Source organism: Mytilus edulis, chromosome 1 (genome assembly GCF_963676685.1).
Source record: "Mytilus edulis chromosome 1, xbMytEdul2.2, whole genome shotgun sequence".
Lineage (NCBI taxonomy): Eukaryota > Metazoa > Mollusca > Bivalvia > Mytilida > Mytilidae > Mytilus > Mytilus edulis.
The window spans coordinates 21,180,744-21,198,060 of NC_092344.1; the positions used below are offsets into that span (position 1 = coordinate 21,180,744).

Consider the following 17,317-nt stretch of genomic DNA (forward strand, 5'->3'; position numbering starts at 1 on the left):
ATTACGGTCTTCAACACGGAGCATTGGCTCACACTGAACAACAAACTATAAAGGTCCCCAAAAACGATATCCATGTTTCTACTAGTATATATATTACAAAGAAAATTGAGTAAATTGAGGTTATACCTAAGAAAAAAATCAACCCTGGTAATATAGCTATAACCGAATATAAATATACTTCCAAAGTAAGCTCTCGTTTGAGAACTGTGTAAAGTAGGTTAGATTCAAACAAGCTACCCTTTGGCAATAAATGTATAGAATGAAGATGTTTTATTAATAAATTATGTTCTCTCTATTCAAATTGCTACCCAAGCATCTTAAAAATACTTCATTTTACTGAAATAAAAATTCAATGACTTTCCATCAAAGAATCTTGATCATATTCTGAGATTTAAAAAAAAATGTTTCCTTATTAATAATTTATTTCAAAGCAGAAAGATCATTTTGTCTATTTGACTTGGCGGTTGGCTTCACAATTGTATGACATTAGTTTTGATCTTTCAATTTTAATATGACTATATACTAAACTATATCTATTTTCTTGTTAAATTATATACTTTTCTGATGCACAAATCAGTCTTAATTTATGTATAATTCAATTATTCCATTATTCCTATGCATATTTATTATAATAATTTGGCCTTGTATGTATGTTTCTTTTTTTATCTACTAGTAAATCACATCCGAAATGAATGACAGACGGACATATATACAAAACTTAATGAATAATTGAAATCAAGATATTTGCGTTATAACGCAAATGTTTGTGTTATATCGCAAAGGTTTGCGTTAAACGCAAAGGTTTGCGTTATAACGCAAAAGGTTTGCGTTACAACGCAAAGGTTACGCAAAGGTTTGCGTTGTAACGCAAAGGTTTGAAGGTTTGCGTTACAACGCAAACATAGGAAGAAAAATTTAAAAAAATGTGTGGCGCTAATACGCTTCCGTATATTACTGCGTTTCAATGCTGATTTGAATTCTACCGCTTAACAGACTCAGTGAAAGAGTACGATGAAAACGCCATGAAAGATATGATACAATGATTATAAGCCAGAATATATTGCATCATGAAAAAGAAATGGTGCTTTATGTTTGGAAAAAAAATAATAGAATGGTAACGGCATGGTTGAATATGTTTAGACAGAAAATGATACAAAAGTAATACAATAAAAACGACAAGGTACAATGTGTCAGACCAATACATGTTATCTAAAAACGGCATGGTACAAAGGGTATCATAACAGTAGCCAATCAAATAATTTATATTTAATACGCTGAAAACGGCATCCAAAAATAATACTTGATATTTGCATATTTATGAAATATAGTTGGTTTTATAGTATAGTATAGTATACTACATGAAGATCCTTTGCCTTCTGATTTGCGATATAATTGCAGTTTTATTAAATATCTTCAAACAAAATTAATTTTACTAATTTGCTAGGATAGAATAGTCATTATCATGCCTTGCATATAGTAGTATACTGCATTTGCTTAGAAAATCATCAATTCGTAAAATCCTTCTATAATACGCACCGCAAGAGCTTAACAGCTCAATATATTATAACACAATCCTGTTATAAGAAGATATTGTATTTGATACAATATTCCAGTATTAACGAGCCTTTATAAGCGGTTTTTATATGTATATTATAATATTACTTATCTGATGTAAGTTTTTATTGTGGATCTTTCATCATTTAAACAATGAATAATCAGTATAGATCTACAGCAAATGAACATCTATGAATGTTCTGTGAAATATGTTATGAAGTTCTACTTGATTACAGCTATTATAGATCTATGACAGCGAAATTTAAATGTCATTAATGTTTACATGGCTCGTAAGTTTAGTCAAGTGGTAATATTGGAACAAATTCAGATAAATCGAGTGAATCTGACATGATTTTCTATTTGGAATATTGATATCGATATGGTAAGTCCATTTAATTTAAAATATTTTGATCATCTTAAATAAATCGTATAAATAATAGAAGGTATTCTATAGCAAGAATTACACCTGCATTCGTCCGTTTGGATTTTTCCCCTTTGTATCAAATAGTGTGAAGAAAATTTTGCTAGAATCATGAGAAAAAACATGCTGCTTTAACTTTTTTAAATTATGTTTTATCAAATTATTTGTTTGGTATTAATTTTTTTTACCAAGACGTGCCCCATCCCAAAAAAATAATCAGCGTATGTCTGTCTATTCGTCTATATGCTATATACACTAACTTATGTACCGTTTATTTTGATACTCTAATTTTTGTAATGCTTTGATTTGTATTTTGTTTTTTATCAGTTTTATGTAAAAACTATCTTCTTTTAGTATGTGAGACATTTTAATATGTACATGTATTTGCTTGTATATGTGCAATTTCATTTCATTTGAATGGATATATAATGATGCCTTGCTATATTTCGTATCTTTGTTCATATTAACATGATTATATCTAGGCTTTGGTGCTTTTTTACGGAATTTGTTTTCAAGTTTAATTTCTTAAAATAAGTTTTTTTTTATTGTATTGGGAAGAACATTCCAAACTTTTGGTCCCTGGTAATTTGTTTGTCCTTTGTTTACGAGAAATTAGACTTATATAACTCTGTATTTGGTTTTGGAATTAAAAAAAAAACCAGATGACGAACGTCTCGTATTGTACTTTTTATGCTTGAAGAATCTGATACAAAAAAGCTCGACAAATATTCTCAGCTAAACCATTTTTGTTGTATACATCAGTAATGATTTATAATAATGTATTATCTTAGAAATCGACACAATATCACATTCATAAACTTTTTCGCTGGAAGGTTCGCTGTAAATATGTTTGTCGGAATTAAAAAAAATATCAAATGATGAAAATCTTGTATTGTTTTGTTCGGTTTCGGGAGCTGATAAAATATGACTCGACAAATATTCTGGGGCTAAATAACTTTTTGCCTTATACATTAGTAATGATATATGATCATGTATTATCTTTGTAATCGGCAAAATGTCACATTTGTAAAACAATTTGCTAGAAGGTTTGCTGTAATTATGTTCGTCTAAGATTATTCTTGTTGCCCTTGTTTTGCTAACTGTCTAATAGAAAGTTATTGCAGTTTCCCCATATAAATTATTGTAAATGTACAACAATAATCTAAATCAGGGAAAACGTAACATCACGCAGAATAGAATACAACCTTTGTCTCATAACGTTTGAAATCCAGTTAAAATCGTATACTTAAGACTATCTCACATGAAAATTTCAAACGGTCTTGATAAAGTGCGAATGTCATATAAAATAGTTATCAAAGGTACCAAGATTATAATTTAGTACGCCAGACGCGCGTTTCGTCTACATGAGACTCATCAGTGACGCTCATAGCAAAATATTTATAAAGCCAAATAAGAACATAGTTGAAGAGCATTCAGGATCCAAAATTCCAAAAAGTTGTGCCAAATACGGATAAGTTAATCTATGCTTTGGATAAGAAAATCCTTAGTTTTTCGAAAAAATTAAAGTTTTGTAAACAGAAAATTTATAAAAATGACCACAGTTGACTGCTGGGCTGGTAATACCCTCGGGGACGAAACGTCCACCAGTAGTGACATCGACCCAGTTGTGTAAATAGTTATCAAAGGTACCAGGATTATAATTTAGTACGCCAGACGCGCGTTTTGTCTACATATGACCATCAGTGACGCTCATATAAAAAATATTCCTAAAGCCGAACAATGTTCAAACAAAAAAAGCGAAACATGACCATTACACACAATGCCATACACAAATTGAGAAATGAAGTTTCTGCATGTATGTGCCGCATACTTATTTTCTAAAATAATATCTTTGTTTTGTTTAACAACTTAAGCACGTCATATAACAAATTAAATTAATATACGAAAGGGTCGTATATGTCTTTTGGCGAGACAATGTTTATATATTACAAAAAAATATGACCTTACGCCTAAAGGTATACAAAGTTTTCAATTTTTTTCTTCGGTCCACCCGTTTATTTTTATGAACTCCTTTGCTGATTTTAAAATTGTATATATATTTAACTGGTTCTCCTCCTGAATCTGCACGACCCATTTAATATTGAAAGTTAACCATATAACAATCAACATTACAAATAGACATGCAAATCCAAAATATATATAGAACATTGACATCTTTACTGTATAACAATTAATGTCTACATTTCCGTTATATCTAAATGGCTACAATACATAATACTGATTTACTACTCCCTTTTAAATGTGTAACATGGTATAACTACATCATTATAGTATCGTGATAATTGATACTTTGTTCCGATATTGTAATATAATTTAAATAATTAATAAATCAATAAAGTCATTCATAACGTTCAACAAATACAGTAAATACCCTTTGATTATAGCATTATTTACAAGTACGTTGCTATATAAACATATTTATTAAAAGGACATACATTCATGAACTTAAACGTCGAGTATACGCCAATGAGACAGCAACTAAACAATACGAAAATCAATAGACACTAGAGGCACAGGTCAACTAACGACGTTTACATAGATACCTATCTATATAATGGGACAATCTCTAAATCACCTAGAATCTAGGTTTATAGTTTAGTTTTCAATAAATTTAAAGTAAAGTATCAAATATCAGTCCCCAATTGGAAACATGAAAGTATAATAACGGATAATCGTTAATTCCATTATCAAGATTATTGGGAAGTTATTATCATAGTTATTCAACTGTAAATTTTTAATTATTAAACCTACTCATTTGATATCATACCGCAATGCATAAATTTGTATAGAATTTCAATACTACCCAAGCAAAAAAACATAGAATTTTGTTACAAACTATAAATTAAGGAACTGTTGTTACTTGAATTAAACCCAGAAGCACTGCATTTTGGTATCATACAGATATGTTTACTACGTCCTTGTTTGCACTGTCACTTAATACTGTATACTGCTTGTGACGAACCACCATTGTTCGGGTGTATCATTCTCCATAAGGTCACTAAATGCAAATATCTCTATACTTTACCTGCAAAAACGGCAATGTTACCATATTATACAAATACAGAACGTGTTTTGTAATGATACGATCTAAATCATTATGCAAATGAAAATGATTTGTAAACAAAAAGAGTGTTAATGTTAGAAAAAATATAGGTTTGTGTTTACCGAGTTTAACGATATTAATTGAGTTTGATGAAAAAAATGTAAGTTACAGTTGAGAAGCATTGATATGAATGTTTTTAAGTTGGAACCAAATTGCATTATTTTGTCACTTCTTGTAAATGTCAATAAATTCATTCATCTGATTGTTTAAAGTTCTTACGAGACACAAGATAGCACAGATTGATACTTAAGTTATCATACTGAACTTAATTAGTTTGTTGACCTCTTTTGAAGTGTAGGGAAATGTAAACAAATGACCAGTTAAATAATCAGAGTGTGTAGGAAAGGACATTGTAAATTCACAGATTCATTTTTATGAATAAATAAGATAAGGATGTAAGACAATGAGACAAAATCCAAACGAAACTGAGAACAAAGAGTTATCTAGAGGTCAAAACACTGTCTTCCATAGTATAAAAATGCACTTACAGAATGCTATGATATAGTATGTAGATATAAGAAGATGTGGTATGAGTGCCAAAGAGACAACTCTCCATCCTAGTCACAATTTAGGAATGTAAACCATTATAGGCCAAAATACGGTCTTCAACACAGAGCCTTGGCTTTCATCGAACAGCAAGATATATACAGGGCCTTAAAAAGATTAGTGTAAAACCATTCTAACGGGAAAACCAACGATCTAATCTATACACTAAAAAATACTTTTTAACAACATCAACAAACGACAACTAACTAACATAAGATTCCTATTATAGTAGATGTGTTTCCCTCGGTTTTAATTTGTGTTCATTATGGGGATTTTAACACGAAAGCAGTGGTATGCTTTTAACAGAAATATTGCTGCAAGAAAAGACGACTGGAATGTTAACATCACAAGGTCTCCGATTGCCATATTCTATCGGTTGATGTCTAGGTTTCACATCTCATTTATGACATTAAAACAAATTGTTAATGAGCCCATGACGAGTATGACCATGTTTGGTTTTTTTTTTATGATTAATGAGTCTTTTAAAGATGAAACGCATCTCTGGTAAATTTAATTAAAATCACAAAGTCTGGAATCTGATGAGTTTTTACAACCCTTGGGTACATTAATAAAAACAACAATAGTATACCGCTGTTCAAAAATCATAAATCGATTGAGTAAAAACAAGTCCGAGGAAACACATCAAATATAATAGAAAAACTACGGAATAACAAAAACAAACGCCAATGCAACATACATAGAAACGAACTATTGTATAACAACTGTAATATTCCGAACTTGGTACAGGACATTTTAAGAAAAATATTGGTGGGTTGAACCTTGTTTTTGAGGCTAACCAAACAATTACAAAATCATAATATTTCAAGGAGCGGACATTTCATGAAGGGAACTGCTAATATAGTGATCCTCTTGGGACAAAACCTCAATCAGTAGTGTGATAGATTAATTGGTTGAACCTAGTTTTTTTATTATCCTGAGTTCCGAGGGTATCATTCTCAGCTTCGTTAAATTTTGTCTCGAACAACTCTTTGAGGTGTCCGTTAAGATGACCTGTACCTTGTTAAAATTTCTACCCTATCCAAAATACGATTTTCTTACGTATAATGCTAGTCTAAATATTCATATCCTGAAATTCTATTAGAAAACAACAATGATAAGTCCAAAATGGTAAAAAGTAAAACAACAAAAGTATCGAACTTCGAGGAAAATTTAAGCAAATGACAAAATCAAAATTCAAACACATCAAAAGAATGGATAATAAATATCATATTCCTGCCTTGGTACGGGCCTTTTAATTTTATATAGTGAATGTTGGATTAAACCTAGTTTTATTACTAGCTGAACCTCTCACTGACATTCGCTTAAAATTTCCATTATTTTGACAACGATGTTATGTAATTGTTATTTCAACCTCTTATTTAAAACTGCGACGATTTTCGTAAACCATTATTCGCGTTTTTATATTTTCTATTTTCTATAATGTTGGTATATAAACAAAAGGGCTTCATTTCCCATGAAGTTGTTTTTAATGCAAATTGACCATCGAATCAAAGTTGTTCGAGTTTGTATGAGCAGAACGGTGAACTAGCAATCTTGTTCATAAAGTATAAACAAAAGTCAGGCGAGTTTGTCTGAGCAGTACGGTGAACTATCAACCTTGTGCATAAGGTATAATAAAAAGTCGGGCGAGTTTGTCTGAGCAGAACGTCGAACTATCAACCTTGTACATGAGGTATAAACAAAAGTCGGGCGAGTTTGCCTGAGCAGAACGATGAACTATCAACCTTGTACATGAGGTATTAACGAATGAAACATACCTCAGTATGCACGACGCGAGTTAATAGAATATTCATCAGACATATATGCAGCTAGAACAGGAAATATACTAAACGGCCCGGTCAAAGCTTCATTCAACTTAGCACTAATTACCAGTCAATCAATCATTTTCTTTAACACATAAAGTTTTGTCAATGAAGGATCAATTAAAATGAATGTAAAGAAAATGCTTCAAAAATCTACAGAGATAAAATATCCAAGCCAAAAATCAATAAATGGCTTCAGCTAGCTTCAATTTGAATGTCCACTTTTGTTTTGTTAGTTTGTGATTGCTTGAAATATTCAGATCTAACCTTTCATTGTACAACAGAAAAAAAACGACTTCATCAAGATCAGTCTATCTGCTACACCAGTCTTATATATTTTGACAGACAGTCAGTAGTCTAGTAACACCAAAGATAAAAAGAAAAAAACCGAAACTCCATAATGGTTACTAGCTTTTCACAAACAATAGAAATATTAGATAAGATTCTGAAGTGTGATTTTTTAAAAACCAAACGATATATTTTTATATGAGAACAGAAGGTTTCGCGTATATCAAACGATCAACTAATGTGTGCTTTCAGTTTATGAAATTGCATGTTAACTACAACTTATTTTTGCTAGCATGTTTAGATTTCACACAGCATAACATGAATGAAACTTAGTATAGAGTACACACCACGGGCATAAACTGTAAAATCTAACAGTTGTTTAAAATTCTATAACATTTGGTCTCTGATGGTGAGTTATCTCATTTGCAACGCACCTGCTTATTGGGAACCAAAACAGTACAAATTGAAACGCGTCCAACTCCAAAAAAGGAAAGTCTGTATTGTTTAATATGTTCAATGATAATTACTATAATATATCGATTATCTAAACCGAATCCTTGTTTTCTGCAATAAAATATAGACCACTTCAATTACAACTATGTTTCATTAAAAGATATGCCATTTCAAAAAAAGCTTTGCACTAAATAAATTAAATAAATTAAATGAATAAACAAAAATTTACAAAGGCTAAAAACACAATATTTTTTTCATATTAGCATCATATTAATTGTGATTTTGTGTATCGATTAAAAAATAGATTTTGATATAAGACTTTATATGTTACTCGCAAAAAAAACCCGTGTAACCACAGATTCCCTGTTTATGTTAAAAATCCTCTTCCAATCTAATCGGAGAAAATTCGCAACTCCCTTATTTCTATTCCAAATGTGATTTTGAATAGGGACCTGTCGCATTTGATATCGTCAATCAATTTTCTACTGATATGATCCAACTTTATGTATGTGCCTGTCCCAAGTCAGGAGCCTGTATATTCAGTGGTTGTCGTTTGTTTATGTGTTACATATTTGTTTTTCGTTCATTTTTTTTTTTACATAAATAAGGCCGTTAGTTTTCTCGTTTGAATTGTTTTACATTGTCTTATCGGGGCCTTTTATAGCTGACTATGTGGTATGGGCTTTGTTCATTGTTGAAGGCCGTACGGTGACCTATAGTTGTTAATGTCTGTGTCATTTTGGTCTTTTGTTGATAGTTGTCTCATTGGCAATCATACCACATCTTCTTTTTTATATTATGTCGTTATTTTCGATTAATGTCCTGCAACTGTATGGACTTTCATTCATTAAACAATACAAAAACTCTTAAAAATTGGTATCAATGTTGTATTTCATGGTTTGTTCACGACGAGCGTGCGTACCAGATGAAGATTATTTTAAACACGTGACATTCGCACTGAAATCGGTATTATATTTTGTAATTACTACAACTAAATCAGTTCCGTTGTTTGCGGTATATCATTCCCAAGGGTGCTATCCGCGCAGCACACAGTCCTTCTGATACTTGCAAATTTTAAATCATACATTTTTATGGAGCGATATTGTGTTTTAAACTTATGTAGTCGTATGATGACTTCAGGATTTTCATACAATGTCAAAACAAGATATGCTTATTGTGTTAGCATCGTAAAGTCAGGCTACTTTCTGGTTCTCTTTTATGTATGGATATTTTTCTTTAGTATCGTCAAGCCAGGCTATATAATCAAGATTTTTGAAATGATAGTTTTATATTGGAGGCATCTTGTCAAATATGGTATTATAATTAATATTAACAATTTTTGTACTGTTTTCGGTCTATCGTTTTATTTTTCTTTAGTAACACTCCTTTTTTTTTTAAAACTAATCAAATACTTATTCTCATTCTAAATGTTCAGTTTTTCATGAGTATTGATCCTTCTTTGTATTAACTGCACAGCTTTATCAGATAATGATTTTTCGTAATTAGTTCTTCATTAGTGAAGTTAATCCTATATTTCAATAAATTTGTCGATCTTAAATTGAGTTTTCGATCTGTTTGTTTAAAATCTACAACACCGGTAGCATGATTAAAAAGTATGTTAATTTGTTCCGCGACTTGAATCGGAAACACTTTATTCCGTATTTGAGTCAAGGGTCGTACTATGTTAATTTTTACACAATAACAAAAATATATTAAATGTGAATGTCTTTCTATATCAAATAAAGCTGATGGATTGTTATGATATACTTTAGTCTTGTGTATGTTTTCCATGACAAAGAATGTTTTGTTGGCTTCCTTTATGTAGTTGTAACAAGCAAGTGTTTTTGTTTTTGTTTTTGATATTTTCCTACTGAAATTAAAACTGATATTTTCAAACGTCAGATCTCATCTGTTATTAAATTCTATTTAAGTGTTTAATTTTGAAGATATTCATTTTGCTGTTAATGTATTTAGGTAAGCATGGTCCCTTTTTGAAATAAGTTCGAGGAGTGACATTGTTTTCAGTGGTACAAATCAAGATTCCCATTTTTTTTCCTGTCAACTTATTTAATAGATTCTATGTTTCACTTTTCCTGCCTGCAACAGCATAAATTAGAAACACGACGAGTGTCACAAGTAGAGTAGGACTTACTTACCTCTCCGAGCACCTGAGATTACTCTCAGTTGATAGAGGGGTTCATGTTAGTCAGTCCTTTAAATTATCTTTCTACATTGTGTTCTGTGTATTGTTGTTTATCTTTTTGGTCCTTTTCTTTCTTAGCCATGCCGTTTTCGACTCATGAGTTTGAATGTCCCTTCATTTATGTACCAAATTGATATACAAGCATATTGTAGTACCACTAGATCTCGATATGACCAAAGTTATACCAAGAGCATTCGAAGGATAGAAATAACTGGTTAAAAGATGACACTGGTCGAATTGTTCAATGGTCAATTCCTGGAATGAAGTCGGGAAAAGTCAAGATTGGACCAATAAGTGATCCAAGAACCGATACCTCATGTAGGATATTAGTTAAAAGTAAAATAACAAAAACCCTGAACTCCGAGGAAATTTCAAAACGAAAAGTCCCTAATCAAATGGCAAAATCCAAAGCTCAAACTCATTAAATGATAACCGGGTCGACAAACCTTGCTGAATCTACCTTTTGTATTGAATGTTAACTTTTTGCTAAATAGCATGATATATTTGTCACTAAACGTTCAGCAAACAAAAATCAATTAATCGAAGTTTCATGACGATAAATATAGTTACTATCTACGATAACACATCGTATAACCGTCTTGTTTAAAGTAAAGTTTGAATTTATATCTTGCAAGGATTAACACTTTTTTTCATCATTGATAATGCTTTTCTCCGAAGAATGTTTAAAGGTTTCAACTAAAAAGCGCCATAGAAATAGAAACTAATCCTTTTAGTTCGTGCCTTATAAATGATATGACAATGTTTCAAAACTCAAACAGGATTTACCAACTTATTCTGTTGTATGTGCACATAACTAGTCAAATTTTGATATATATATTGTCAAACATCATCATTGTTTTGACATTGATCAATGCTGATTTGATTATCAGTTTAGATTGTATAATGTAAGATCAAGGTAGATTCATATATTTTTGTTCTGGAAAATACAAATATTTCAAGATTTCACATTTCACATATGAGTGAGGTACTTATTTCTTAGCTTCTCGTCCGTAAGACATATAGTTCGACCTTCCTAAGTACCATCACAACAATAATATGGCATTCTTTTGTACATGTAATTACATTTATTGCAAAGACTAAGAACATACAATGAGATGTGCTTTTGTTGTTGTGTGTACAATTTCTGTTTCCAGAACAATATTGGGCCATATAAAAAGTAAAATAACAAAAATATCAAACGCCAAGGGAAATTCAAAACCGAAAGTCCCGACAAAAATGCAAAAAAAAAAACCCAAGAAGCATGGGAGTAGACCAATCACATAACACGACATACTGACAAGTACATTAGCAAATCATAGTCTGGTTATTCAGTAGTCGTCGCTTGCTCCTATTTGATTTTTTAAAATTGTTTTTAACATTTATTAATCTGTTTTCTCTTCTGAAATACGTAACATTTTTCTATACAGGGGGTTTCAATAGCATATACCGTATGTTTCGTTCATTATGTATGCCTTATGATGACATAATAAAGTTGCTAACATCATTGTCCTTTTGAGTCTGGTGAAACATATCCCACCTCCTTTTATGAGATTTTTCTAGCATTGACATGTTTTTGAAGTTGCAAATACTTATTAATATGTGTTACAAAATGGAATGATGACCAGGAAATTCATTTGGTTTTTAATTTTTGATTATGCTATTTTTATATCGAAATCTTCAAATCTCTACCAAAAGATAGAAACAAAATGTAAAGCTAACATCAGCGTGAAATCATTTAAACCATTTAAAAAAATGCAAGTATTTTTTTCCTCTTTGCGATACTAGTAAAGAAGATGATCCATACGATCTATTGACCTTTAGCGTTATGATCCAGAGAAATGTTATTCAAAATGGAAAGTTCTTGATCTAACAATTTTGGTAAGAATATCAGAATACAACTTAAAAGTAAAATAAAAAATATACTGAACTCCGAGGAAAATTCAACCAGAAAGTCCCTAATCACATGGCAAAATCAAATGACAATACACATCAAAAACGAATGGACAACAACTGTCATATTCCTGACTTGGTACAGGCATTTTCAAATGAGAAAAACGGATGTTCTATGTTTGTCATTAACAACAATATAAAACAAACCCAAACATTAAGTTTCTTGTATATTCAATCATTACATTTAAGAGCAGCATTATGTTCCATCAAGAAAGATTGTGATAATGTTACCTTATCTACCAGAGATCTTTATATTTGTTTTGAAAATAAAAATGAAACTGACTATGTACATTGCAGTGAAGTTATTCACGCAATGAATTTTGGAAAGTACAACATAGGTTAATGTACTTTTGTTACAAATAATAAAAGCAACACTTGATCAGTAACATTGACAACTCTCTTATAAATGATTGGTTTAACTATAAAAATATAACCATCGACAACACTTGACTCAAATGGGAGAACTAGATCTAAACCACATAATCAACCAGAATTATTTTTAATAAACAATCAATTTGGATCATAACAGTCACACATTGGTAAATATACATAGAATCATATTCAAAACAGTGTAGCTGTGGTCATTGATTGACGACCTTAATTTATCCCATTGACTGGGGCAGATTACGTGAACGTTTGTCTGTAACGACCGCTGCTCACTATGTACTTGTTACAGACACTTAAACTGTGGGGTCACAAAAGGTTCTCAACACCTAGATAAAGTAATTAGAAAAACTAATCAGGAATAACACGATGTTTTGATTTGTATCAATAATATAAATCAAAACATAAAGTTATTCCTGAATAATTTTTCGAATTATTTTAATATAAAAGGCGTTAAGAACCTTTGGTGACCCACAGCTTAAATTCTATAATAAGTAAGTAGTGAGCAGTGGTCGTTACAAACAAACGTTCACATAATCTGCCCCAGTCAATGGGATAATTTAAGGTTGTCAATCAATGGCCACAGCTACACTGTTTTGAATATGATTCTATCAAATATACAAACAAATGTTCTGTGTTATTTAGAACCGATATGTAGTTCATAGAATAGGTACACCTTGTCATTAGGATACATGCATACAAAAAACAGAATTAGAAGAATTTTTGTATTGATCAAATCTCCATCCATTAAACATTTTATAGTCTGTTTAGGGTGAAAGTGTTTTTCATATAACTATATGTCAATATTTGCATTGCTTGGTGCTTGTAAAGATAAACATACGTTGAATGATTACCTCCACAAGAGACAAAATGACAGAGAAATTAACAACTATATGAAACCGTACTGCCTTCATCCATGAGAAATACCCATACCTCATACTCAACTTAGAAAGGCACCGACATGACAAATGTAAAACAATTCAAGCGAGACAATTAATGCACAAATTGATAAACGTAAAACAAATATAATTTTGGGCAACAAACGACAACACTAATTTACAGGCTCCTAACTTGGGTCTGGCTCATACAGAATTTGGCGAGGTTTATCTGTTTGAATGCACGCCCCCCCCCCTCCCCCCCCTCTTTTTTCCTGTGGCAGTGATGTTACGATACAACATAAGATCAAACTATACAATTCAGATGAAAAAAGCTTTATCCGTTAAATCCGTGCAAAACAGGACAACATCGGACAAAAACACATAGTATAGCTTTACAATGACTTTGTATGCATATTTTTCTTACACTTTAAACGCCAAAAATGAATAATATATTTCATGTTCTTTTGCAGTATGGGCAAATTCACTTATGTGTTCGTGAACTCGTTCTTGAAAAGTTCGGACAAGAAGCATGGGACAAAATCATGTGAGTATTACAATTTTCTTAAAATTTTACATAGATATTAGATACATTTTGTACGTCATTCTATTTGTCGTTAAATAAGTATCAGTAACAAGAGTAACGAATACACTTGCCATACTTTTCCATGAAAGAGAAGAACGAGTTAGTAAAGGCTATAGTAGTATACCGCTGTTCAATAGTCCTAATTTGATTTGACTGAAACAAATCAGGGTCACAAATCAAAACTAAGGGAAACACATAAGAATTTGTGTTATCCCTTTGGGTTGACTATTTTACCTAATACATTTAAAAGTATAAGTGTATATCTTTGAAAAAAATACGATTTGGCTAACCTTAATGTAAAATATGTATCATAGATGACCAGAAATATGATCAATATGTCGCAACCAAGATCAGGTCCTCTTTTTCTCGTTTATGACATCACCAAATGTGAAATGTTAGTGTCTTGTTACTAGACATAAGCAGTATGAACCAAACAAATAGGTGGTTAAGTGATATTCCTAATGCTAACCTGTGTCCAGGGTCGGTTTGATGGGGTTTGGTGTTGTGTTAGTTTAAATCTTTAGGTTGCCGTGAATTGTGTTCACGGCTGTTGTTTGGTCAAAATCGTTGTCTGTATGATGATTTTTGTTGGTTCTTGCTTGTTTCTTTGTTTTTCCGTATACCAATGTATCAATCAAAATTCGATACTTTTTCTAATCTTACTGAATATGAATTGAGAGTAGGAAGTAAAACACCTTTTTCTTTCTCATTAAATCGGATTTTTTTGTTCTTTTTTCTTTTACTTTTTGATACATGATTCTCTTTGTGCAAAATCAAACTCTTCCTACAAAACGGTAATCTAAAAAGGAAAAGAATTACTTGCACATTTTCTCACACGAGATAGAAACATTATCTTGTATATAGGGGAACGCCATTTGCATAAACAAGAAAATAACACATATAACCTCCTTGGTATAAAAAAAAATATCCAAAAGAGTTTCGAGAGCTATCTAGAATGTCATAGAAATAGCTCTTCAATTGATTTGTATTATCCTGAAAATCGTTGAAGGGTTTCTTATATAGATTCTCTTGATTGAAATTTCTTTAAAACAATTAAATGTGAAATTTAAAGTGTATCTTACGCCGAACATATATTAATCAAATATTTCCTCTTAAAGGCAAGGGGAATTTGCTGTCAAATTCATGTTCACAATTATTACTCATATTCTGATATATGATTTATATGATACTAAACAGTATATCAATCATTCGTAAATATAGCTCAACATACAGACTTCTTATATGTTCAGGTATTTCACATCCTTTTTTTATGGAAATATTCCTTATAAAGCACAAAAATGTCAGTATTCACCGCAGAAGCTAACAAAACCTTTAAACAGATTTATAAAGAAGGGATATAGTTACGATACTGTTGTCAGTTCATTAAAGATTGCATATTTTGGCGTTAATATTGAATCACTTATAGGGTCTTTGCATCGGAACTAAACACATTTATTTAAAAACCAGTTGCTGGCATGACACGGGTTATGTTCTTCTCATATATGTTATGATGGTATGATACTTAACCCCTAACGGGAAGGATTGTGCCTGATATTCATATGATGAAGACATAATCTTTCAATTAGATTAATTGGAGTCTGAAGTCTGGAGCTGGCATGTCAGTTAACTGCTACATAAAGTAGTCTGTTGTTATTTATGTATTATTGTCATTTTGTTTCTTTTCTTTAGTTATATCTTCTGACATCAGACTGAACTTCTCTTGAACTGAATTTTAATATGCGTATTGCCATGCGTTTACTTTTCTACATTGGCTAGAGGTAAAGGGGAAGGGTTGAGATCTCATAAACATGTTTAACCCCGCCGCATTTTTGCGCCTGTCTCAAGTCAGGAGCCTCTAGCCTTTGTTAGTTTTATATTTTTTTTAATTTTAGTTTCTTGTGTACAATTTTGAGTTTAGTATGGCGTTCATTGTCACTGAACTAGTATATATATTTGTTTAGGGGCCAGCTGAAGGATGCCTCCGGGTGCGGGAATTTCTCGCTGCATTGAAGACCTGTTGGTGACCTTCTGCTGTTGTCTGTTCTATGGTTGGGTTGTTTTCTCTTTGACACATTCCCCATTTACATTCTCAATTTTATCCAAATTAAATTAGTCTTAAACAAATAATTTTAAAACGCATGGGCCTACTTCATGCGAAACCCATCTCAAGCTAAGGGTTAAATTGAAGGTCGCATGAATAGGATTGAATGAGGTCAAAGTATGTACCTGCAATGAGTAATTCATCAGCAATATGTTTGCTTATTTTTACAAAATTTAACAAAATTGGCCCCTAAAACCAAATGACAATTTCATTAATTAGATTTCATAAATGATTTAACAAAAATATCACATTTCATGTTATATTTTGTTTCTTATGACCCTTTTAAATAAATTGTAAAACATTTCAATCCATTCTTGATAACCTAACACAATGGTTGTATTTTCTGTTTCTTGATGTCTGGTGACTTTCTGGTACTCAAATTTCCTCTTAATCAAAAATCAATCTATATTCGATACTTTTTGTTTGGATTAATTTTCATCACTGGGACATCTACCTTTACGGTTAGTTTTATAAGAATTTTATGGACAAATTTCAATAACAAAATTGATCAAGTCACACAGGGCTTGAACACATTAAACAATTTTTATTATTAATCAAGTGTCCGTTACCAAATGCCACTCATCTCCACTGGTTAATAAATTTCATTGATTTAAAGTAATTAAAAATTCAGTTTCATTTAATTCAAGCAATTAGAAAATAAAAGTCAAGAACTATTCTAATCACGATTTATAATAAATGTATATTGACGTCCATGCCATATTCTTAAACTTCGTACTTTATTTATTCTTTTCAAGTTAACAATGAGTCTTTTGTAGACGAAAGTAAAGTAACAAAAAAAAAAACAGAACTCTGAGGAAAATGGCAAAATCAAAAGCTCAAACACATCAAATGAATGGATAACAACTGTCATATTCTTGACCTGGCCCAATCATTTTCTTATATAGAATTAAATTAAACCTGGTTTTATAGCTAGTTAAACCTCTCACGTGGAGACCGCCGCGTCTGGTGTACAACGTTTTAATCTTGGTAACTATGATGAGTTTATGAT

The 17,317-nt window shown here is 31.3% G+C and overlaps 1 protein-coding gene across 1 annotated transcript in view; it reads left to right on the forward strand.

Moving 5' to 3' along the window:
* Positions 1 to 1,389: 1,389 nt before the first annotated feature.
* LOC139527337 (guanylate cyclase soluble subunit beta-2-like) overlaps positions 1,390 to 17,317 on the forward strand; it is a 69,516-nt gene continuing 53,588 nt past the window's right edge. Inside the window, exons 1-2 of the mRNA XM_071322727.1 lie at positions 1,390 to 1,936; positions 14,095 to 14,168. Of these exons, the coding sequence (XP_071178828.1) occupies positions 1,934 to 1,936; positions 14,095 to 14,168 (77 nt within the window). The 5' untranslated portion in view covers positions 1,390 to 1,933. The remainder of the gene's footprint in view (positions 1,937 to 14,094; positions 14,169 to 17,317) is intronic.